The sequence below is a fragment of the Scyliorhinus canicula genome, chromosome 12 (assembly GCF_902713615.1).
Source record: "Scyliorhinus canicula chromosome 12, sScyCan1.1, whole genome shotgun sequence".
NCBI lineage: Eukaryota > Metazoa > Chordata > Chondrichthyes > Carcharhiniformes > Scyliorhinidae > Scyliorhinus > Scyliorhinus canicula.
This window is the reverse complement of record NC_052157.1, coordinates 68,378,834-68,404,183: the sequence shown is the minus strand read 5'-3', so window position 1 is coordinate 68,404,183 and position 25,350 is coordinate 68,378,834. Positions and strand designations below refer to the sequence as shown.

Genomic DNA, 25,350 nt, shown 5'->3' with positions numbered 1-25,350 from the left:
CTGAGTGCTGCACTGTCAGAGGGTCAGTACTGAGGGAGTGCTGCACTGTCAGAGGATCAGTACTGAGGGAGTGCTGCACTGTCAGAGGGTCAGTACTGAGGGAGTGCTGCACTGTCAGAGGGTCAGTACTGAGGGAGTGCTTCACTGTCAGAGTCAGTATGTGGGGTGCTTCACTGTCAGAGTCAGTACTGAGGGAGTGCTGCACTGTCAGAGGGTCAGTACTGAGGGAGTGCTGCACTGTCAGAGGGTCAGTACTGAGGGAGTGCTGCACTGTCAGAGGGTCAGTACTGAGGGAGTGCTGCACTGTCAGAGGGTCAGTACTGAGGGAGTGCTGCACTGTCAGAGGGTCAGTACTGAGGGAGTGCTTCACTGTCAGAGAGTCAGTATTGTGGGAGTGCTGCACTGTCAGAGAGTCAGTACTGAGGGAACCGTGCACTTTTGGCGGTGTTCTGCAGTGTGTTATTACCCTTAGCCATTAAATGTTCTCTGCCGTAAATGATCCCACTGTCACTAGTTGATCAAGAGCGGGACACAGTTTCGGCTGGAATTCTGTGGCCAATATTTATCCCAAACCCAACATAATTAAAAACCTAATCTGGGTCTGTGATGCGGAGCTGTTTGTGGGATCTCCCAGTGCCCAATCCACCTGCCCCATTCCGCATATAGCAGCAGAGTCCAGTCTCACAAAGGAACACCTGAATGGCCCAGAACGTCCCTCTGGACGTCCTGATACTGTGAGAGGCGGTTCCGTGGGAAATGTAACTCACTGTGTCCCTCAAACCCCTCCGTGACTGTACATTTAACCCCACTCCTCAGCAAGTGACCTGTCAAAAACCTTTGGCTGTGAGGGAAGATCATTTGCAATTTAAATCACTTCATATATTTTACACCCTGTTACTCAGTCAGTTATCAGATTGTGGTTTGCAGGCTGTCTGTTCCGAGCCAGGCATTGTTCAGTAAGTTTGTAACACCTCCTTTGCTGTCACGCCTGAGGTATTTGATCTGCACTGCCCTTCGGTTTTGAAGCAGGAAGTGTCTGCTTGAATAATGATTTAGAGAGGTTGAAAAAAAACATGTATATAAATATATTTTGGACGGGGGACCATGGCGACACCTTGCAGGAATGAGCAGCCTGTTAATTGTGGGTCCCCTCCGTTCGTCCTGGAGTGTCCCGGGCTGACAGGCGATCCTTGGACCGGGTGTTTAAACTGTTGCAGAAGCTGGTGAAACTCTGCCAGAACCCTCGGCTCCTGCTCAAGAACAGCCCCCCATACATCTTGGAGATCGTGCCCGAGACCTGCTTGCACCTCCGGCTCGTCCTCTCCTGCTACGAGACCAAGACCGACTTGCTTTGGGGCAATGGGTATTTCACAGTCTGCCTGCAGAACCTGTCCAGCAAATCCAAACAAGCCATTAGGCTGTTCAAAGAAGCCAAGGAAAAGATGTTTGAAGAAGGCTCCTTGGCTCGGTGAGTGACAGAATGAAAATAACAAATTTTTTTTTGCCGAATGAAATCAAACTTTAACCTCATCCTTTCCCTATTTGAGCACAGCAGTCCCCCACACATACATGCATGGGCACACACAAGGACGCATTGACACACACAAACATACATGGACATACAAACACATGAACACACACACCAGCTCTCAGAAACAGCATGGGCACACAAACACACACACAAACCCATAGGCACACACACATGGACAAACACAAACAGACAGACACACACACACAAACACATGTACACACACACACAAACACATGTACCACACACCACAAACAACCATGGACACCACAAACACTCGCACACAAACATGCATGGACACACACAAAAACATGCATGGACACACAAACACACACACAAACCCATAGGCACACACACACATGGACAAACACAAACAGACAGACACACACAAACACATGTACACACACACACAAACACCCATGGACACACACACACACACACAAACACTCGCACACACAAACATGCATGGTCACACACAAAAACATGCATGGACACACGCATATATTTGTTACTTCCTCAATTATGTATTTTTTTGTTTTTCGATTGATATATGTTCAGATTGACATGTGATTAAGCCATGAGAGTTCGTTCGAATCACGCAGGAGGAGACCATTCAGCCCACTGTGCCTGTGGCAGCTCTTTGAAAGTCTGTCCAATTAGTTCTACCCTTCACCCCCCCCCCCCCCCCCCAACAACCACAGCTTCTCCACCCACCACAGTCTCTCCTGTAGCCCCAGGAATATATCAGGTTATATTAAATTACATTGGATAAACTGCACTGAACAGGCCATTCGGCCCAGTCACTCCTTGCTGGTGTTTGCGCCTCATTCAGGTATCTGAATCTACCAATGTTACCCTCTATTCTCTGCCCCTTCTTGTCAGACTAATTTCCCCCTTTAAATTCATTCAGACTATTTCACTTCAACCACTCTGGGGAAAGGTGTTTCTCTTCAATTCCCCATTGGATTGATGAGTGACTGTCTCACGCTGATATCCCCCTCGCTCTGCCCTTCTCCACACAGGGATCTCTGCAAACACCTTTCATCCTTTGAAAAGTTATTTAGACTTTTGGTTACCTTTCCTTCCTCAAGAGAGGATGCCTGGCAGTCCTTTCCCGAATTGTAATATGGCACATTCCTGCGATCCTCCTTGCGAATCTTCTCTGTGGCCTTCCCTGGTGCTTGCATTTCCTTTCTATAACAGGGCGACCTGAACTACAATGGGTGCTCCATCAGTGTGGTTTGACCAACGTTCATCACAGGGTTAATGTTACCTCTCTAACGTTCCAGTCCTCTCCCTCAGGAAACAAAGTCCACACTCTGCTTCACTCAGCATGGCTAACCGGTGGCGTTACTTTTTCTGATAGATGTATTCATATTCCCAGATCACTTTGTTCCTTAATGCCGCCAGGACCCGTACCTCCCTAAGAATGAGTGACCTCCCTATTCTCCGGATTGAAATGTACGGCCTCACATCTTATCTGTCCAACATCGTTTGCCCATTCTCTACATGTATTAATGCCCCCCTATCATTTATCACAGTCCTGCTCAGTATTGGAGCATTCTGCAAGTTTAGAAATTGCAATTTTGATTCAAAAGTTGTCGATGGGAACCGTGAGCAGTTGTGATCCCCGCCCTTATTCCTGTGGGACACTCAGCCATCCGGAATAATTGTCCTCTACTCCCGTTCTCGGAAATCTATGTCTGGAAACCACCTGGCCATTCATTCTGTGATTGACCGCCCACCTCCCACCCTCTCGCCACGTTCTTTGACCTTAAGTCATTAGTCTGTTGCATGTTTGCACCTGATAAAAGGCCTTTCGATTTGGGGCAGCACGGCCTCACAGCGCCAGGGACCTGGGTTCGATTCTGGCCTTGGGTCACTGTCTGTGTGGAGTATGCACTTTCTCCCTGGTATCTGTGTGGGCTTCCTCCGGGTGCTCCGGTTTCCTCCCACAGTCGGTAGCTCGGTAGTGTTACTGGGATGGGGCAGGGCAGTGGGCCTAGGTAGGGTGCTCTTTTAGAGGATCTGTGGAGACTCAATGGGCTGAATGGCCTCCTTCTACATTGTAGGAATTCTATGGAGGAAAGTGGGGCAAATGCACAACATGGGAGCTAAACTTTCACTTCGGTCCAGACTTGTTCCTGGGGGGGGGGGGGGGGGGGGGGGGGGGGGGGGGGGGGGGCAAGTGTTGGAAGCACCTCAAAACAAAAGAGGGTGAAAATCTGGAACTCTTTCATGGTCAACCCTCCCAGCAAATAAAATCTGTCTTCTTAAGGGGGGGAGTCAGTTGAAAATGTCAAAAGCTAAGATCAACACACTGTTGTTGGGGAAGAGGATCAGAGGCTACAGATCCGAAGAGGTTGGAAAGAGTTCAGGCTCAGGATTATGATTGGCTGCAATCCAATTAAGTGACGGGCTAAGTCCCGGTGGAGGTGAGGGTTAGCTCCCGGTGGAGCGGCTGAATGGCTTCCTCCTCCTCCTGCTCTTTTGTTCAAAATGCAGTGCTTGCAAATTTATCCCTGAGCAAAACCTTGATATTTATTTGAAAAACGGATGGTTACTCTGAGCACTGGAAGAGTAGGTTAGTGAAACCTGGGGCGAGTTCATACTCAAATGAAAAATGGAACGGAAATTTGATTAAAAGTATGTGGTTTTCCTGAATTTATTTTAAGGAACGTTCTGATTTAATTTGTGGGTTCAAGATCTTGTGTAGAGTTCCAATTAATCGCGCTCCTTCGTGTGAGGGCTGTTTCGTTTTCATATGTAGATATATTTCACAACAAGGATCGCGCTCAATTCTTTCGGATCGATTTTATGAATCTAGTCGTCAATTTTTTCTTTTTCGAAAGAAACTTTTTAAAAAAAAATAATTTTTATTGAAAAATTTTGTGTTTATATTACAACAACGAACCGCAATAAAAGCCAGAAAGTCCAGAAAAGGCTGCCACCATTTATAGAACCCTTGTACTGATCCTCTCAGGGCAAATTTGACCCTCTCCAATTTTATAAATCCCGCCATGGTCTCCACACTTGGGGGCCTCGCATCTTTCCACTGCATCAAGATCATTATCATTATCGAAAGAAACTTAAGGGCAGCACGGTAGCATTGTGGATAGCACAACTACTTCACAGCTCCAGGGTCCCAGTTTCGATTCCGGCTTGGGTCACTGTCTGTGCGGAGTCTGCACATCCTCCCCGTCTGTGCGTGGGTTTCCTCCGGGTGCTCCGGCTTCCTCCCACAGTCCAAAGATTTGCAGGTTAGGTGGATTGGCCCTGATAAATTGCCCTTAGTGTCCAAAATTGCCCTTAGTGTTGGGTGGGGTTACTGGGTTATGGGGATAGGGTGCAGGTGTTGACCTTGGGTGGGGTGCTCTTTCCAAGAGCCGGTGCAGACTCGATGGGCCGAGTGGCCTCCTTCTGCACTGTAAATTCTATTATCATTGGTAATGAGCTGCGGTGATGGCATTTGCCTGCGGGGCCGATTTATCAAGTGTCGTTGGTGGCCACACATTTTAACGATCGATGTTGATGCCGTTCTAAGTCGTGAGGGGTCAGGATGGAATGGGAACTGGGGAGGGAGTTGTACCCTTTGGTGAGGGGTTCGATGGTCAGAGGGAGCAGATCTAAGGTGGTTGGTGAAAGAAGCGACAGAGACACAGCAAGGGGGTCATGGTTGGGAACACGCTGCCTCGGAGCGCAGGGAATACAGGCTTATCGAAAGGGCATCTGTCCATTTATCTCTCTCTCTGCCTCCATGTCTTACTCATCTGTGTCCCTGCCCCCTCTCTTTCTTTCTCTTCATCTCTCTCTCTCTCTATCTCTCTCACTCTGGGTCCCTGCCAGGCCCTCTCTCTCTCTCACTCTGGGTGTTTGCTCTGCTCCCCCTGTCTCTCTCACACACACACTCTGAGGCCCTGCCATGCTCCCTCTCTCTCTCAATCTATCTCTCTCTCACTCTGGTTGCTGGCTCTGCTCTCTCTCTCTCACACCACACACTCTGAGGCCCTGCCCTGCTCTCTCTTTCTCCCTCTCGCTCTCTTTGCCTCTGTGTCTCTTTCAATGTATCCTTGCTGCCCTTTCTCTCTATCTCTTTCTGTCAGTTGTGACTCAGCCGGTAGCTCTCACACCTCTGAGTCAGAAAGTTTATAGGTTCTTACCCCCTCCACACCCAGTGTCAGTATTGAGGGAGTGCTGCACTGTCAGAGGGTCAGTACTGAGGGAGTGCTGCACTGTCAGGGGTCAATACTAAGAGAGGGCCTCCACTGTCAGGAGGGTCAGTACTGAGGGAGTTGCTGCCACTGTCAGAGGGTCAGTACTGAGGGAGTGCTGCACTGTCAGAGGGTCAGTACTGAGGGATTGCTGCACTGTCCAAGGGTCAGAACTGAGGGAGAGCTGCACTGTCATGGTGCCAGTACTGAGGAGTGCAGCACTGTCAGAGGGTCAGTACCTGAGGGAGTGTTCTGCACTGTCAGAGGGTCAGTTACTGAGGGTGTGCTGCATGTCATGGTGCCAGTACTGAGGGAGTGCTGCACTGTCAGAGGGTCAGTACTAAGGAAGTGCTGCATCATTAGAGGCTCAGTACTGAGGGAATGCTGCTTGTTAGAGGCTCAGAACTGAGGGAGCGCTGCACTGTCAGAGGGTCAGTGCTGAGAGAGTCCTGCATTGTCAGAGGGTCAGTACTGAGGGAGCGCTGCACTGTCAGAGGGTCAGTGCTGAGAGAGTCCTGCACTGTGTCACAGGGTCAGTACTGAGGGAGTGCTGCACTGTCAGAGGGGAGTGCTTGCGGGAGCGTTGCACTGTCAGAGGGTCAAGTACTGAGGGAGCTCTCCACTGTCAGAGGGGTGAGTGCTTGAGGGAACGTTGCACTGTCAGAGGGTCAGTACTGAGGGAGTGCTGCACAGTCAGAGGGGTCAGTACTGAGGGAAGTGCTGCACTGTCAGAGGGTCAGTACTGAGGGAGTAGGTTGCACTGTCAGAGGGTCAGTACTGAGGGAGTGCTGCACTTTTAGAGGGTCAGTACTGAGGGAGTGCTGAACTGTCAGAGAGTCAATACTGAGGGAGTGCTGCATGGTCAGTACTGAGGGAGTGTCGCACCATCTGTGGCAACCAACGTCTGTCCACTGGGGAGGATGTTCAACAGACCCCAATTGCCCCTATTTCATAGAAGATGGCAGAAGGGAGGGAGGTTGGAACGGGAATGGGGGTGGGGTCGGAGGGGTTCTCCAAATGTCCTCGAGTCCAATTTTAATCCCTCAGTAAAACATCCCTTCTCGATAAAAGACTGATATCTGGCCCATGGTCGTGTCCCGTTTTGTGGGATTGTGCTGCGTTGTGAATTGGCTGCCGGTGTCTCTTACATCCGACAGTCGAAGTGACTGCCCTTTGAAAAACTACTTTGTGGAGGAGAAGGCCCCTTGCAGCACATCCAGCGCGTGTGGGTGCCACTCTGAGGGTCTCAGCAATATTAAACAGGTTCCCACATCACTCCTTCTGGCTTAGCATGGCCCTGTTCGGAGAGATGGAGTGAGGGTAGTCAGACTGTGAAGGCGCCGGGCTGCGATATCTCTTATTCATTCACAGGATGTATCTAATCACTGGCACAGTCAGCGCTTGTTGTCCTCGAGGAGGTGGTTGTGACCAACGTCTCAGTGAATATCTAGGTCACTTCAGAGGGCCGGTTGGAGTCGGTTAGTGCGGGAGTCACATGTAGGCCAGGCATTTTTTTTGTCCATTTATTCGGAGGCATGTGGGTGAGTCGCTGGCTGGGCCCAGCATTTGTTGCCCATCCCTTATTGCCCTTGAATTGAGCAGCTCTTTCGGCCATTCCAGAAACCACCTCAATGCTGTGTGGGCCTGGAGCCACTTGGAGGCCAGACCGTGTCAGGGCTGCAGATTTCCCTCCTGATGGGACGTACAGTGAAGCAGATGGGGGGGGCTTTAACCTCAAACAGTTATTGACACCATCTTTCCATTCTAGAATTCAAATTCCGGAAGTTGCCCACAATGGGGATTTGAGCCTGCCCCGCCCCCATTCAAAACCTTACTCATGTCCAGAGCATTAGTCTGGCCTTCTGCAATCACAAATCCAGTGCGGTTGTGACTACCGCAGCATCATCTCATCTCCGCCCTTTCACCAATCCAAGGGACGTGGTGACCAGAACTGCCAGTGCTCTGTAACCGTGTGGCAGAACAAACCAGTCCCATCCCCCAGCGGGATTTTCCAGTCCTGCCGATTTGGATGGACTTTGGGATACTGCTGCATGTCCCGGCCCCATCATGCTCCCACCCCCCCCCCCCCCCCCCCCCCCCTTCCATCACCCCAACCCCCCCCAACCTGTCATCTCCGCTACAGGGCCCCAAAGTTCCACCACCATGGCCTCACTGTGTTTTGGTTCAGTTCGAGTACCACCTCCCAACTATCACACCTCTCCACACCGCACCCCCGCCTCCCCCACCCCTGGGCCCCTCACCATGGTCCCTTTCTCGACTGCATTATCGAGCCCCCCCCCGGCCACCCTCGAGGGGAACGTGTGGAGAGACACTCCCTCTACTCCTCCACTTGTCTCAGCTCGTGACTGGCCACTCTGCCTTGCCTTGCTCGTCCCTGCACGGGGAATTTTCTGATGCTTCAGGAGAGTGTAGGTCTGTACAGGAGTGGGGATACCAATAGCCCGCCCCAAAGCCACCCCGTGCTGGCTCTGATACTGCATGAGAACTTTTAAACCTTTCCATTGAACAGGGGTAATACCAAGTTGAACAGCAGACTGTTCATCCTGGCTGCATGGGAGGATTCTTTGATGCTCCAACCAGGGGATTGAGGATTGAAGGAGGCATTCAGCCCTTTGAGTTCTGTTGCTGTCCCTTTGAAAGATCCAACCCGTTTGTCCCCACTGCTCTTTCCCACCCTGTAATCCCTGCAAATGTTTCCCCTTTGAGTATTTATCTAATGACCCCCTTTTGAAAGTTCTTGTTGAACCTGCTGCCACTGTCCTTTCGGTCAGTACTTTCCAGATCACAACACAGTGTGTGGGAGAGACAAACTGCAGAGTGAAACCCGATGGTTCGCAGCCGCCTGCGATTGAAAGAGCAGCGGATACATAAGAAGCAGGCTGTGAGGGCTACTGCAGTCAATTGGCATTGTGAGCATTGTGAATGCTCGTTGCTGTGGCTTTTTTTTGTTGTGTGGCATTGCACTTGCTGTTCGGACTGTACGCTGGTGAAGGGTGAGGGGGGAAGGACCTGGTGCACAGAGCTTTCAAGAGCTGCAGCTATGGCTGACTGGTTGTAGAAGCGCTGCCAAGTTGCTCATGTAACAAACCGGTTTGTACAGACAAGCAGAGCAAACAACAGCTCACAGCAAACAGGTGCCCTCCCCTCCAATTTCCCCGTGTTACAACATGCCTTTCTCTGCCATTCTCTCTCTGATTCCTCTGCTTTCTCTCTCTCTGACACCTATCTCTCTCCCTCTAGACCACTCTCTGCCCCTCCCTTTCCCCCACTTTCCTCCCACTTTCTGCCCCTCTCTCTCTACCACTTACCTCATGCTCTGCCCCTCCCTCTCCACACTCCTACCCCACTCTCTGCTATTCCTTATACACAATTTCTCCCCACTCTCTGCCCTCTCCCCCATTTACTCCCACCACTCTGCCCCTCCATCTCCACCACTCCTACCCCACTCTGCTTCTTCCTCAACCCAATTTTCTCCCCTCTCTCTGCCCCTCTCTCACCAAGTCCTAGTCTGTGCCCCTCCTTACCCACTCTCTGCCCCTCTCTCACCCACTCGCTGCCCTCTTTCTCCCACACGTTCACCCACTCTCTGAATCTTGCCTCCTCAACCAATTATGGCCAATTCTCTGCGCCCTCCCACCACTATTTACCCCACTCTGTGCCCCTCTCTCGCCCCCACTTACCCACTCTCTGACCTTCCCTCTCCCCCCAATTAGCCCCCACTGTCTGCCGCTCTCTCGCCCCTAGTTACCACTCTTTGCCACACTCTCTCCCCAGTTACCAACTCTTTTCCCTTCCTCCCCTATTACCCCAACTCTGTCTTCCCTCTCCCACTTACCCCACTGTCTGCCCCTCCCAATCCCTTGCTTTCCCCACTCTGTCCCTCCCTATCCCCACTTTCCCCCACACTCTGATCTTCCCTCTCCATCCCTTACCCCCATACTCTCATCTCGCACCGTTTACCCCCTCCTCTCTGTCCCGCAAGTCTCCCCATTCACACACCTCGTGCTCTTCTCTTTTTCACTCAAAATCTATACTGACCCTCTGACAGTGCTGCACTCACTCAGTACTGATCCTCTGACAGCGCAGCAATCCCTCAATGCTGACACTCTGACAGGGCAGCACTCTCACAATACTGAACCCTCTGACAGTGCAGCACTCCCTCAGTACTGACCCTCTGACAGTGCAGCACTCCCTCAGTATTGACCCTCTGACAGTGCAGCACTCCCTCAGTACTGACCCTCTGACAGTGCAGCACTCCCTCAGTACGACCCTCTGACAGTGCAGCACTCTCTCAGTACTGACCCTATGACAGTGCAGCACTCTCTCAGTACTGACCCCTCTGACACTGCAGCAATCCCTCAGTGCTGACACTCTGACAGGGCAGCACCCCTCAGTACTGACCTCTGACAGTGCAGCACTCCCTCAGTTCTGATCCGCTGACAGGGCCAGCACTCCCTCAGTACTGACCCTCTGACAGCGCAAGCTCTCCCTCAGCCATGACCCTCTGACAGTGCAGCGCTCCCTCCAGTACGGACCCTCTGACAGTGAAGCACTCCTTCAGTACTGACCCTCTGACAGTGCAGCTCTACCTCAGTCCTGACCCTCTGACAGTGTAGCACCTCCTCACTACTGACCCTTACACAGTGCAGCCGCTTTTTCAGGTTTGACCCTCTGGCAGTGCAGCACTCCCTCAAAACTGACCCTCTGACAGTGCAGCACTCCCTCAGTATCGATCCTCTGACATTGCAGCACTCCCTCAGTACAGACCCGCTGACAGTGCAGCACTCCCGCAATACTGACCCTCTGACAGTGCAGCACTCCCTCAGTATCGATCCTCTGACAGTGCAGCACTCCCTCAGTACTGACCCTCTGAAAGTGCAGCACTCCCTCAGTATCGATCCTCTGACAGTGCAGCACTCCCTCAGTACTGACCCTCTGATAGTGCAGCACTCCCTCAGTACTAACCCTCTGACAGTGCAGCACTCCCTCAGTACTGTCCATCTGACAGTGCAGCACTCCCTGAGTACTAACCCTCTAACAATGCAGCAATCCCTCAGTACTAACCCTCTGACAGTGCAGCACTCCCTCAGTACTGTCCATCTGACAGTGCAGCACTCCCTGAGTACTAACCCTCTAACAATGCAGCAATCCCTCAGTGCTGACCCTCTGACAGTGCAGCAATCCCTCAGCACTGACCCTCTGACCGTGCAGCGCTCCCTCAGTACTGACCCTCTGACAGTGCAGCACTCCCTCAGTTCTGATCCGCTGACAGTGCAGCACTCCCTCAGCACTGACCCTCTGACAGTGCAGCACTCCCTCAGTACTGACCCTCTGACAGTGCAGCACTCCCTCAGTATCGATCCTCTGACATTGCAGCACTCCCTCAGTACAGACCCATTGACAGTGCAGCACTCCCTCAATACTGACCCTCTGACAGAGCAGCACTCCCTCAGTATCGATCCTCTGACAGTGGAGCACTCCCTCAGTACTGACCCTCTGAAAGTGCAGCACTCCCTCAGTATCGATCCTCTGAGAGTGCAGCACTCCCTCAGTACTGACCCTCTGACAGTGCAACACTCCTCAGTACTAACCCTCTGACAGTGCAGCACTCCCTCAGTGCTGACCCTCTGACAGTACAGCACTCGCTCAGTACTGACACTGAGACAGTGCAGCACTCCCTGAGTACTAACCCTCTAACAATGCAGCACTCCCTCAGTACTGACCCTCTGACAGTGCTGCACTCCCTCAGTGCTGACCCTCTGACAGTGCAGCAATCCCTCAGCACTGACCCTCTGACCGTGCAGCGCTCCCTCAGTACTGACCCTCTGACAGTGCAGCACTCCCTCAGTTCTGATCCGCTGACAGTGCAGCACTCCCTCAGTACTGACCCTCTGACAGTACAGCACTCACTCAGTACTGATCCTCTGACAGTGCAGCACTCCCTCAGTACTGACCCTCTGACAGTGCAGCACTCCCTCAGTATCGATCCTCTGACATTGCACACTCCCTCAGTACAGACCCATTGACAGTGCAGCGCTCCCTCAGTACTGACCCTCTGACAGTGCAGCACTCCCTCAGTTCTGATCCCGCTGACAGTGCAGCACTCCCTCAGTACTGACCCTCTGACAGTGCAGCACTCTCTCAGTACTGACCCTCTGACGGTGCAGCACTCCCACAGGACTGACCCTCTTCCAGTGCAGCACTCCCTCAGTACTGACCCACGGAAAGTGCAGCACTCCGTCAGTACTAATCCTTCTGACAGTGCAGCACTCCCTCAGTACTGACTCTCTGACAGTGCAACACTCCCTCAGTATAGACCTCCGATAGTGCAGCACTCCCTCAGTATCGATCCTCTGACAGTGCAGCACTCCCTCAGTACTGACCCTCTGAAAGTGCAGCACTCCCTCAGTATCGATCCTCTGAGAGTGCAGCACTCCCTCAGTACTGACCCTCTGACAGTGCAGCACTCCCTCAGTACTAACCCTCTGACAGTGCAGCACTCCCTCAGTGCTGACCCTCTGACAGTGCAGCACTCCCTCAGTTCTGATCCGCTGACAGTGCAGCACTCCCTCAGTACTGACCCTCTGACAGTGCAGCACTCACTCAATACTGACCCTCTGACAGTGCAGCACTCCCTCAGTATCGATCCTCTGACAGTGGAGCACTCCCTCAGTACTGACCCTCTGAAAGTGCAGCACTCCCTCAGTATCGATCCTCTGAGAGTGCAGCACTCCCTCAGTACTGACCCTCTGACAGTGCAACACTCCCTCAGTACTAACCCTCTGACAGTGCAGCACTCCCTCAGTGCTGACCCTCTGACAGTACAGCACTCGCTCAGTACTGACACTGAGACAGTGCAGCACTCCCTCAGTACTGCACCTCTGACAGTGCAGCCTTCCCTCAGTACTGACCCTCCGGCAGTTCAGCACTCCCTCAGTACTGAACCTCTGACAGTGCAGCTCTCCCTCAGCACTGACCCTCTGACCGTGCAGCGCTCCCTCAGTACTGACCCTCTGACAGTGCAGCACTCCCTCAGTTCTGATCCGCTGACAGTGCAGCACTCCCTCAGTACTGGCCCTCTGACAGTGCAGCACTCACTCAGTACTGATCCTCTGACAGTGCAGCACTCCCTCAGTACTGTCCCTCTGACAGTGCAGCACTCCCTCAGTACTAACCCTCTGACAGTGCAGCACTCCCTCAGTGCTGACCCTCTGACAGTACAGCACTCGCTCAGTACTGACACTGAGACAGTGCAGCACTCCCTCAGTACTGCACCTCTGACAGTGCAGCCTTCCCTCAGTACTGACCCTCCGGCAGTGCAGCAGTCCCTCAGTACTAACCCTCTGACAGTGCAGCACTCCCTCAGTACTGTCCCTCTGACAGTGCAGCACTCCCTCAGCACTGACCCTCTGGCAGTGCAGCACTCCCTCAATACTGACCCTCTGACAGTGCAGCACTCCCTCAGTATCGATCCTCTGACATTGGAGCACTCCCTCGGTACAGACCCGCTGACAGTGCAGCACTCCCTCAATACTGACCCTCTGACAGTGCAGCACTACCTCAGTATCGATCCTCTGACAGTGCAGCACTCCCTCAGTCCTGAGCCTCTGACAGTGCAGCACTCCCTCAGTGCCGACCCTCTGTCAGTGCAGCATTCCCTCAGTACTGTCCCTCTGACAGTGCAGCACTCCCTAAGTACTGACCCTCTGACAGTGCAGCACTCCCTCAATACTGAACCTCTGACAGTGGAGCACTCCCTCAGTAATGACCCTCAGACAGTGCAGCACTCCCTCAGTACTGTCCCTCTGACACTGCAGCGCTCCCTCAGTACTGACCCTCTGACAATACAGCACTCCCTCAGTACTAACCCTCTGACAGTGCAGCACTCCCTCAGTACTGACCGTCTGACAGTGCAGCACTCCCTCAGTACTGATCCTCTGACAGTGCAGCACTCCCTCAGTACTGACTCTGTGACAATGCAGCACTCCCTCAGTCCTGACCCTCTGGTATCACATCCCATTACCTAAAGTTGGGAACTTCAAATCAGTTAATGACATCAAAAATCAAAGTCAATTTTGGTATGAATGAACACGTATCCATTGTTGCCAACATCTATCTGGTTCACTAATGCCTCTTCGGGGAGGAATATCTGCCCTATTTACCTGGTCTGATCGACACTGACTGCAGACCCACGGCAATATGGGTGACTCTGATATGTCCTCTGAAATCATCCAGCAAAGTACTCAGGTACCTCACGGGCAATGAGCTATGCTGAATATGTGGCATTTCCCAAATCCTGTGAACGAATAATTGGACAAAAATTGTGTTGGTGAGTGAAAAAGGAAGCTATGAGAAGTTTAAGGTTAATTTTTCAGCACAGTATCATTCAATATATGTGAGGTACAGAGGAGATTTCAACAGAGAACGAGATGGGCAAAGAGAACATGAGAGAACACATGAGACATCAAATGATTCCCAAATATCTTTATAACGCATAACCCCAGTCTCAGCTCATCTGCTACTGAAGGCATCATCAATGTCTTAATTTCCTCGAGACTCGACCATTTGAATGCATTCCCAACTCATTTTCCCACACTCTCCCGAGATCAGCGAGAGCCAGCGCTCCACCACAGAAGTCACGGATGAACTTGTATTTGAGATCACCATTGCAGACGTCAGAGCAGCCTTCCTCAAAGGTCAACCCTCGGAAAGCCACTGGCCTGGATGGTGTACCCGGACGAGCACTCAAGTCTTGTGCGGATCAGCTGGCGGGGGTATTCGCAGACATCTTTCCACCTCTTTTTACAACAATCTGAGATCCCTATCTGTTTCAAGAAGACGACCATCATCCCTGAACCAAAAAAAAAGCCAAGCAGCGTGCCTTAATGACTATCATCCAGTGGCTCTGACATCCATCACCATGAAGTGCTTTGAAGGTTAGTCATTGCACGAATCAACTCCAGCCTCCCGGATTGCCTTGATCCACTACAGTTCGCCTACCACTGCAACAGGTCCACAGCAGACGCCATCGCCATGGCCCTGCACTCTACCCTGGAACATCTAGATAACAAAGACACCTATGTCAACTCCTATTTATCGACTATAGCTCAGCCTTCAGCACTGCCATTCCTATGAAATTCATCTCCAAACTCCGTGGCCTTGGCCTCAGCTCTTCCCTCTGCGACTGGATCCCAACTTTCTAACCCACAGACACAATCTCTAAAGATAGGCAACAGCACCTCCTCCATGATCATCCTCAACATCGATTGCCCCACTATACTCCTATATACCTATCACTGTGTGGCCAAATTTCCCTCCAACTAGGTTTTCAAATTTGCTGATGCCACCACTGTAGTGGGTCAGATTTCAAATAATGATGAGACAGAGTTCAGGAAAGAGATAGAGAATCTTGTGAACTGCTGAACCAACCGACTCAAGAACAGTTTCTTCTCTGCTGCCATCAGACTTTTGAATGGACCTACCTTGTATTAAGCTGATCTTTTCTCTACGCCTTGCTATAACTGTAACATATATTCTGGAGATTCTCCTTCCTTCCCTATGTACGGTATGCATATTGTACAACATGCAACAAACACTACTTTTCACTGTATACTAATACATGTGAAAATAATAAATCAAATCAAATCAAACCTCCCCTCTATAAACTTGAGGTCATCCAAGTTTTCCCCCCATTACCCATGTGTTGACTGTGCTCCATTGGCTCCAGTTTAAACAAAATCTTGGTTTCAAAAATGTCATCCTCATTTTCAAATTCCTCCCCAGACTCAGTCCTCCCTATCTCTGTAACCTCCTTCAGCTGCTGCAAAGCTCCTCTCTCTGTAACCCCCTCCAGCTCGTACAACCCTCCCTATCTCTGTAACCTCCTCCAGCCACTACATCTCTCCCCATCTCTGTAACCACCCCAGTCCCTCAGGTACCACATGGTCAAAAGCTGAGGGAATTTTCACGCATGTGGTTTTAAACTAATTCAGCAGGGGGATGGGAACCTAAATTGTAGTCCCAGTGTACAGGATGTTGAGAGTGAGGTCAGGGATAGGGTTTAAAAGTTCGAAAGAGGGCACCGGCAAGCAGGACGCTGGTTTGAAGTGTGTCTACTTCAACGCCAGGAGCATCCGGAATAAGTTGGGTGAGCTTGCAGCATGGGTTGGTACCTGGGATCTCGATGTTGTGGCGATTTCGGAGACATGGGTAGAGCAGGGACAGGAATGGTTGTCGCAGGTTCCAGGATTTAGATGTTTCAGTAAGAACAGAGGAAGATGGTAAAAGAGGGGGGGGGGTGTGGCATTGTTAATCAAGGAAAGTATTACGGCGGTAGAAAGGACGCTTGAGGACTCGTCTACTGAGGCAGTATGGGCCGAGGTGAGGAACAGTAGAGGAGAGGTCACCCTGTTGGAGTTGTCTATAGACCTCCGAATAGTTCCAGAGATGTAGAGGAAGGATTGCAAAGATGATTCTTGACAGGAGCAAGAGTAACAGGGTAGTTGTTATGGGGGACTTTAACTTTCCAAATATTGACTGGAAATACTATAGTTCGAGTACTATAGATGGGTCAGTTTTTGTGCAGTGGTGCGGGAGGGTTTCTGACACAGTATGTAGACAGGCCAACAAGGGGCGAGGCCACATTGGATTTGGTACTGGGTAATGAACCCGGCCAGGTGTTAGATTTAGATGTAGGTGAGCACTTTGGTGATAGTGATCACAACTCGGTTATGCTTACTTTAGCTATGGGCAGGGATAGGTGTATACCGCAAGGCAAGAATTATAGCTGGGGGAAAGGCAATTATGATGCTATTCGGCAAGATTTAGGATGTATAGGATGGGGAAGGAAACTGCAGGGGATGGGTACAATCGAAATGTGGAGCTTTTCAAGGAACAGCTACTGAGTGTCCTTGATAAGTATGTACCTGTCAGGCAGGGAGGAAGTTGTCGAGCAAGGGAACCGTGGTTTACTAAGGAAGTTGAAGCACTTGTCAAGAGGAAGAAGAAGGCTTATGTTAGGATGAGACATGAAGGCTCAGTTAGGGCACTTGAGAGTTACAAGTTAGCCAGGAAGGACCTAAAGGGAGAGTAAGAAGAGCAAGGAGAGGACCACGAAAAGTCGTTGGCGGATAGGATCAAGGAAAACCCTAAGGCTTTCTATAGGTATATCAGGAACAAAAGAATGACTAGAGTAAGATTAGGGCCAATCAAGGATAGTAGTGGGAAAGTTGTGTGTGGAATCAGAGGAGATAGGGGAAGCATTAAATGGATATTTTTCGTCAGTGTTTACACTGGAGAAAGACAATGTTGTCGAGGAGAACACTCAGGTTCAGTCGACCAGGCTAGATGGAATTGAGGTTCAAAAGGAGGAGGTGTTAGCAATTTTAGAAAATGTCAAAATAGATAAGTCCCCTGGGCCAGATGGGATTTATCCTAGGATTCTCTGGGAAGCCAGGGAGAAGATTGCAGAGCCTTTGCCCTTGATCTTTATGTCATCTTTGTTGACAGGAATAGTGCCGGAAGACTGGAGGATAGCAAATGTTGTCCCCTTGTTCAAGAAGGGGAGTAGAGACAACCCTGGTAATTATAGACCTGTGAGCCTTACTTTGGTTGTGGGTAAATGTTGGAAAAGGTTATAAGAGATAGGGTTTATAATCATCTTGAAAAGAACAAGTTAATTAGCGATACTCAACACGGTTTTTGTGAAGGGTAGGTCATGTCTCACAAACCTTATTGAGTTTTTGAGAAGGTGACCAAACAGGTGGATCAGGGTAAAGCTGTTGATGTGGTGTATATGGATTTCAGTAAGGCGTTTGATAAGGTTCCCCACGGTAGGCTATTGCAGAAAATAAGGAAGTATGGAATTGAAGGTGATTTAGTGGTTTGGATCAGTAATTGGCTAGCTGAAAGAAGACAGAGGGTGGTGGTTGATGGCAAATGTTCATCCTGGAGTTCAGTTACTAGTGGTGTACCGCAAGGATCTGTTTTGGGGCCACTACTGTTTGTCATTTTTATAAATGACCTGGAAGAGGGTTGTAGAAGGATGGGTTAGTAAATTTGAAGATGACACGAAGGTCGGTGGAGTTGTGGATAGTGCTGAAGGATGTTATAGGATACAGAGGGACATAGATAAGCTGCAGAGCTGGGCTGAGAGGTGGCAGATGGAGTTTAATGCGGAAAAGTGTGAGGTGGTTCACTTTGGAAGGAGTAACAGGAATGCAGAGTACTGGGCTAATGGCAAGATTCTTGGTAGTGTAGATGAACAGAGAGATCTCGGCATCCAGGTACATAAATCCCTGAAAGTTGCCACCCAGGTTAATAGGGCTGTTAAGAAGGCATATGGTGTGCTAGCCTTTATAAGCAGGGGGATGAGTTTCGGAACCACAAGGTCATGCTGCAACTGTACATAACTCTGGTGCGGCCACACCTGGAGTACTGCGTGCAGTTCTGGTCACCACATTATAGGAAGGATGTGGAAGCTTTGGAAAGGGTTCAGAGGAGATTTACTAGGATGTTGCCTGGTATGGAGGGAAGGTCTTACGAGGAAAGGCTCAGGGAATTGAGGTTGTTTTCGTTAGAGAGGAGAAGGCTGAGAGGTGACTTAATAGAGACATATAAGATAGTCAGAGGGTTAGATAGGGCGGACAGTGAGAGTCTTTTTCCTCGGATGGTGATGACCAACACGAGGGGACCTAGCTTTAAATTGAGGGGTGATAGATATAGGACAGATGTCAGAGGCAGTTTCTTTACTCAGAGAGTAGTAGGGGTGTGGAACGCCCTGCCTGCAATAGTAGTAGACTCGCCAACTTTAAGGGCATTTAAGTGGTCACTGGATAGACATATGGATGAAAATGGAATAGTGTAGGTCAGATAGGCTTCAGATGGTTTCACAGGTCGGCGCAACATCGAGGGCCGAAGGGCCCGTACTGCGCTGTAGTGTTCTATGTTCTATGTTCTATGGTTCTAGGGATGAGGGAACTTCAGTTGAAGTTGGAGAGACTTTTGAGAAGCTTTGATTGTTCTTCTCGGAGCAGAAAGGTTAAGGGGAGATTTAATCGAGGCATTCAAACTATTGTTTTAGCTCAGTGTTGTTTATAGCTTTGTTCTCACTGAGCAGGCTTCTGGCCAATCTATATCTGACAACCTGCTCTGAAAACTCTGCTCACATTTGACAGCTATGACAAAATTCACCACAGCAACTGGGACAATCACAACATTGGGAAACAGTCAACAACATTTAAGAAGAAGAAAGTTGAATTGTCCCATCTACCAACCTACAAGACCCTTTAAAAGATTCCGGGATCTGGGTCCAGATCTTCATCTGTGTCAAGTTTTCCTTTGGGTTGCAGGTTATCTGTGTTCTAGTTATATTAAAATTCATCCATTAGTTTTTGAGATATGTTGTTTCCAGACTAACAAAGAGGGATGAAACCATTACCTGTGCCCACCTCCAATGACAGGGGGTTAGTTTTAGGGTTAGGAACTTTCAAAAGGGAAATTGAATGAATACTTGAAGGTTAAAAATGTACAGGAACTATAGGGGAAAACGCGGGGGGGGGGGGGGGGGGGGGGGAGATGGGGACAAAATGGAGAGATCTTTCAAACAGCCAGCTGAGGGCACAAAGGGCAAAATGGCCTCCTCTCAAGCTGAGAGACTTGTCAATCCTTTCATGAACTCTTGATAATGCGGCGTGGGGTGTGGTTGTGGGGAGGGGGGAGAGAGATCTGGTTAGGGACCAATAACTTTTTTAAGGTAGAGAAAGTTTGACAATCAGGGCAATTGTCCGATGAATAAAGTCACAGATTCCACGGGGTTTGAACAAACAATAAAAATACTTTAATATATAAGGTCAGAAAAATAAAACAAGTTACTATATTTATCTTATACGCTAACATTCAGGGTACGTATGAGGCGCATGTGCATTAATAGGCAAACTATGTTCGGGCACATCACTCTGCACAGTAAATGGTAGATGCAACCAAGACAGAGTCCATGGGTTTCTAAACAAATCTCTCAGACATTAGTTCTCACTGTTAGACAGCCATTCTCACTGAAACATGGCCTTCCTCACAAGAGTTTCCAATCTCTGCCTTTGAATATCTTGCCTTAGAATTCCTTTGAAAAAGTTCCTCTAAAAAACGGATGGCTTTAACAACGGCTCACCTCACAAGTAACTCAAACAGTAGCTCACAAGCACACCTTCAGATCCATGGGCCATGCCAAGTAGAACACCACTGTTCCAAAGGGGTACCTTCCACCCCAGCATCCCCCCCGGCTCCTCCCAAACCCGCCTCTCCACCCCCAACATAGTCCACAGTACAGAGTCAGCCTGGTAACTCTCTCTTTAATTTGGAGCCCACTTCTTTGCATCCTGCACTTAACTTACTTAGCAGAGTCTGTTCCTGCCCCTTTGTCAGTGAAACGCCTTGGCTAGCAGACTTCCTCCAACCGATTCCTCAAAAAAAAGCTGTACACTGGACCTTGAGCTGACCTTGGCAACCTACCAAAAACACTTCCAGAGGGTCCCACCCTTGTTATGAGGCAGGAACCAGTGTAACAGCATTGGAACACCCTGTACCTTAAAATTTAAATGCCAATGGGCTGCGAATTTAAGATAGTAAATTTAAGCAAGACATAATGATTTTATTTCATAATAGACTGATGATTGGATCATGATGATACCCTGGGTCCTTCTCGCCGCCAATGTGTGTGGGCGGCTCTGATAGCTGTGGACAGTTTTTATTGTTGATATAATTGTCGGATATAATTCTGAGGTGAGATTCCGGATGTGCTGACTCGGAGAGATTTGTGTGCCACTGTGCCGTCCAGTGATGCATCTCTGAGGTAATGGAACCATTCTCAGACTCTTGAGGGAGCCCTCCATTCCCTCTCCATTTTTAGTTACATGGGATCTCTTGTGGGCAACAACCACCCTTTGCCCTCTGTACAACCCCAGCATTGTCCGGTAGGAAGTCCAGGCACTATCTGGTGTGAGCTCATCGGTGCATCACAGTGCTCATGTATGCCAGTTTACTGCACGTGTGTGTGTGTGCGTGAGTGTGTGTGTATATGTGAGACAGTGTGAGTGTGAGAGTGTGTGTGTTTGCATGAGAGGGTAATGGTGTGTGTGAGTGTGAGCTTTTGTGAGAGTGTGTATGTATATTTGTGTGAGAGAGTATGTGTGTGAGTGTGAGTGCCTGTGAGTGTGAGATAGTATGTGAAAGAGTGTGTGTGTTTGCATGAGAGAGTATTGGTGTGTGTATTTGTGAGCTTTTGTGAGAGTGTGTACGTATGTTTGTGTGAGAGAGTATGTGTGTCAGTGAGTGAGTGTGTGAGCTTTTGTGTGAGAGTGTGTTGAGTGTGTTTGTGTGTGTGAGAGAGAGTTTGAGTGCGTGTAAGTGTGTGAGTGCGTGTGAGAATGCATGCATGAGAGTGCTTGTGTGAGTGTGCGTCTGAATGTGTGCACAAGATTGAGCGAGTGCGAGTGTATGTGAGAGTGTGAGAGAGAAAAAGAGTGAGTGAGTGTGAGAGAGAGAATGTGTGTGAGAGAGTGTGTGTGTAAGTGTGTGTGAGAGAGAGAGCGTCTGTTCTCCTTGGAGCTGTGAACATTAAGAGATTTAATAAGTGCTCAAAATCAAGTGAGGTTTGTGAGTGACTGGAGGGTGGGTAACCAGAGGGACACAGATTGAAGAGAATCAGTAAATGAACCAGAGTTGTGGGGGGGAGATGAGAATTTTTGTTTTACATCTGGAAGGTGCTGCCTGAAAGGGTGGTGGAAGCAGGTTCAACAGGAAGTTTCAAAAGGGGGGACTGGAGAAATACAGGAAGGGAGGAAATTTGCAAAAACAATGGGTGAAGAGCTGGAGGGGGAGAGAGAGTGGAACTAAATTGAGAGATCTTTCAAAGAGACGGCGCAGGGCTCGGTGGGCCGAATGGTCTACTTCGGGACGTTGAGAACAAAAATAAGACTGTGAGCATAATTTATCACCACAGTGGTCAAGACGGACAGGTGATTGTTTTGCTCAGCTACGCTGTGCTAATTTTAGCATACATCCTGTGCAGATAGTGTTGATCTATCAAGTAGCTGTTGATATTACAGAGATCCAGTGGTTTGGGTCTGACGCTCTCCCAGTGACAAATTATGAAGAGAGAGGCCCACACCTTCCGGCTTTCAAGATGGTGTCCAGTCATTGTTAACCCACAGCGGAGGAACTTGTATTGACCAAACCGCTTATTCACGTGTCTACATTGGCCCCGGATGAGCAAAGGTCTCAAACCTGCATTTAACTATTCCATCCATCTTCCTCTCCTTTATGGCGGTTCTTAAAACCTGACCTCTGATGTGTTGGGTATGCTGGGTCTGTAAGGACTGCGTTTACCAGAGCAGTGAGAAAGACAGGCTACCAACACTTGTAGAAGTACAACTCTATTTTACTTAACTATGAGCTGTTAAACATACTTGCACTGTGGGTCGACACTATGTTAGGTTGACTGGAGACCTGAGGCTAACCTGACCAGACTATACTGCTAGCACATGGTAGATGTTCGTGCTACTGATTTCGGGCTCTGGCTGCCTCAGAGGCTGCATCCCGAATGAGCGGGAAAACTAGTGCCCTCTGGCTTTATAGTGACCGTGTCCTATCTGGTGATTGGCAGCTGTGTTCTGTGTGTTGATTGGTCTTTCAGTGTGTCCGTCAGTGTATGTCTGTGCATCATCATATACTAGTGTGTATATTATGACAACCTCTTTGTCTGAATTTTTGATCTATCCCCATATAGGGCTCAGGCTCAAAGTTTGGTTGGTTATTGCTCTGGTGAAATGGCTTGGGTGGTTCTGATTAGTTTATGGGTGCTATACAAATGCAGGTTATGGTCAACCTCAGGAATGGGCCCTGGAATTTGAAGTTGCTGGTAATTTACTACAGGCTGTGGTATTCAAGCCATCAATTTACTTCTCCCTGACACCATGCAACCGCGTAGCAACCAATCTAGCAACCATTGGTCGGGCCTTGCCAGAAAACCTGGAAATCCCTCACCCTTCACAGTGCATAATCAGGTTTGGTTTTCCATAATTGGCACAGTTGCCTGTCCATCACCACTGCTGTCTTTTGAATTCATTCTGAGCCACGGCAGCACAGTGGTTAGCACAGCTCCCTCACAGCACCAGGGACTCGGGTTCGATTCTAACCTTGGGTCACTGTCTGTGTGGAGTTTGTTTGTTCTCCCCGTGTCTGTGTGGGTTTCCGCTGGGTGCTCCGGTTTCCTCCCACAGTCCAAAAATGTGCAGGTTCGGTGGATTAGCCATGATAAATGGCCTCTCAGAGTCTGAAGGTTAGGTAGGGTTACTGATATGGGGCGGGGGCCGAGATGGGGGTACCCCTTTCAGAGAGTCTCTGCAGACTCGATGGGCCGAATGGCCTCCTTCTGCACTGCAGGAATTCGATGATTCTGTGAATTCTAAGTCTTCAAGGAGAAGGCCTTGAAACAAGATCCATTTTTCAAGGGCTTGGGTGAAGGGCAGGGGGTGATCCAGCTGGGTTCCGAAGTTGCCCCGCTTCCTTCCCTGGTCGCTGGCGTCAGTTAGACAAGTCGAGGGAGTGGGCAAAGAAATAGCCAGTGGAGCTTAACATGGGAAAAGCAGTCTTTCTTGGCTAGACAAATAAAAAAAGGCATATTTTCAAAATAAGAAGTGGGCAACGGGCGACTCAAGGGTGGGGGTTTGGGTTGGTGGGGGGGGGGGGGGGGATCACGCGCGGTCTATTTGGGTGGGTTATCAGTGCTGCCCATGAGACATTCTGCTGACCGTAGCCCACATTCCGCTGATTTACACCCATGTTGTTTTTGTTCCCACTGCTGTGACTTAAATGATTTGCACGTAAAGCAAGGACAAGTGATGTGAGGTAGGAGCTGCTTGCTCACAACATTGACTGTGGGAGCCGTGTGCTCCCTTTGTGACCAAAGTGTAAATATTTAGTTTAGTTTTTCCCGTTTGAACGTGTTGACGTTCGATCAATCTATAAATAATTCAGCATTTTTTACAGCTCGTCATGAAATACGAGTGCATTAAACGTATTCAGTCTGACCCATGGTGCCATGGTTAGTGAACAAGCCCGGATTTCAACCTTGCGGTCCACCGAGGTGAAGAAGGGCCAATCATGCAGCCCACTCACTAGACAAGGTTGCCCATCAGTCGTCATGAGTCTGTCAGACGGTCAGTACTGAGGGAGTGCTGCACTGTCAGAGGGTCAGTACTGAGGGAGTGCTGCACTGTCAGAGGGTCAGTACTGAGGGAGTGCTGCACTGTCAGAGGGTCAGTACTGAGGGAGTGCTGCACTGTCAGAGGGTCAGTGCTGAGGGAGTGCTGCACTGTGAGGGTCAGTACTGAGGGACTGCTCCACGGTCAGAGGGTCAATACTGAGGGAGTGCTGCACTGTCAGAGGGTCAGAACTGAGGGAGTGCTGCAATGTCAGAGGGTCAGTACTGAGGGAGTGCTGCAATGTCAGAGGGTCAGTACTGAGGGAGTGCTGCACAGTCAGAGGGTCAGTACTGAGGGAGTGCTGCAATGTCAGAGGGTCAGTACTGAGGGAGTGCTGCACAGTCAGAGGGTCTTTTCGCGATTCTCTTCAATCTGTGTGCCCTCTGTAGGGATGAGGAGAATTCTTTTTTTAGCTCAGCGAGGGAATTGGAGAAATGCTGGAAGGGGGAAAATCTGCAGAAACGATTGGGGGGGGGGGGGGGGGGGGGGGGGGATCTGGAGGAGGAGAGGGTGGGGTCTAACTGGAGAAATCTTTAAAAGATCTGACACAGGGCATGAAGGGCTTGATGGGCTCCTCCTGAGCTGCAACAGCCTCACCTCTGCCAAAATAGGGATGGGTACCTCAGTCATTCAAATCTAATCTCATTCCTGCTAATGTTGTGTCCCTTGTACTTCCCTTCCAGACGCAGTCTGATCAAACTATCCCTGATATTCAGTCACATGTTGGCCAATCTCCGAGCAATATTCCCCAAAGGACTCTTCCAGGGAGACACTTATCGGATCACCAAAATGGACGCTGCTGATTTTTGGAAGAAATCCTTTGGAGATCAGTGAGTAACATGAAATGAACATATGGAGTTATGGTCCATCTCCACTGTCCCCGTCAAACCCTCCCAGCACAGGTACAGCACGGAATTAGATACAGAGTAAAGCTCCCTCTACACTTTCCCCGTTAAACACTCCCAGGACAGATACAGCACGGAATTAGATACAAAGTACAGCTCCCTCTACACTTTCCCCGTCAAACACTCCCAGGACAGGTACAGCACGGAATTAGATACAAAGTACAGCTCCCTCTACACTTTCCCCGTTAAACACTCCCAGGACAGATACAGCACAGGGTTAGATGCAGAGTAAAGCTCCCTCCACACTGTACCAATCAAACACTCCCAGGACAGGTACAGCATGAGGTTAGATACAGAGTAAAGCTCCCTCTATACTGTCCCCATCAAACATTCCCAGGACAGATACAGCACAGGGTTAGATACAGAGTAAAGTTCCCTCCACACTGTACCAATCAAACACTCCCAGGACAGATAGAGCACAGGGTTAG

The 25,350-nt window shown here is 49.7% G+C and overlaps 1 protein-coding gene across 5 annotated transcripts in view; it reads left to right on the top strand.

Moving 5' to 3' along the window:
- Positions 1 to 935: 935 nt before the first annotated feature.
- Positions 936 to 25,350, top strand: part of LOC119974787 (E3 ubiquitin-protein ligase CBL-like) — a 103,758-nt gene continuing 79,343 nt past the window's right edge. The window contains exons 1-2 of one of the 5 annotated variants that reach the window (XM_038814041.1): positions 936 to 1,468; positions 24,701 to 24,847. In XM_038814041.1, the coding sequence (XP_038669969.1) occupies positions 1,443 to 1,468; positions 24,701 to 24,847 (173 nt within the window). In that variant the 5' untranslated portion in view covers positions 936 to 1,442. Of the gene's footprint in view, positions 1,469 to 3,923; positions 4,175 to 24,700; positions 24,848 to 25,350 lie in introns of those variants that run through there. The other 4 variants (XM_038814037.1, XM_038814040.1, XM_038814038.1 and 1 more) reach the window with 4 other exon arrangements.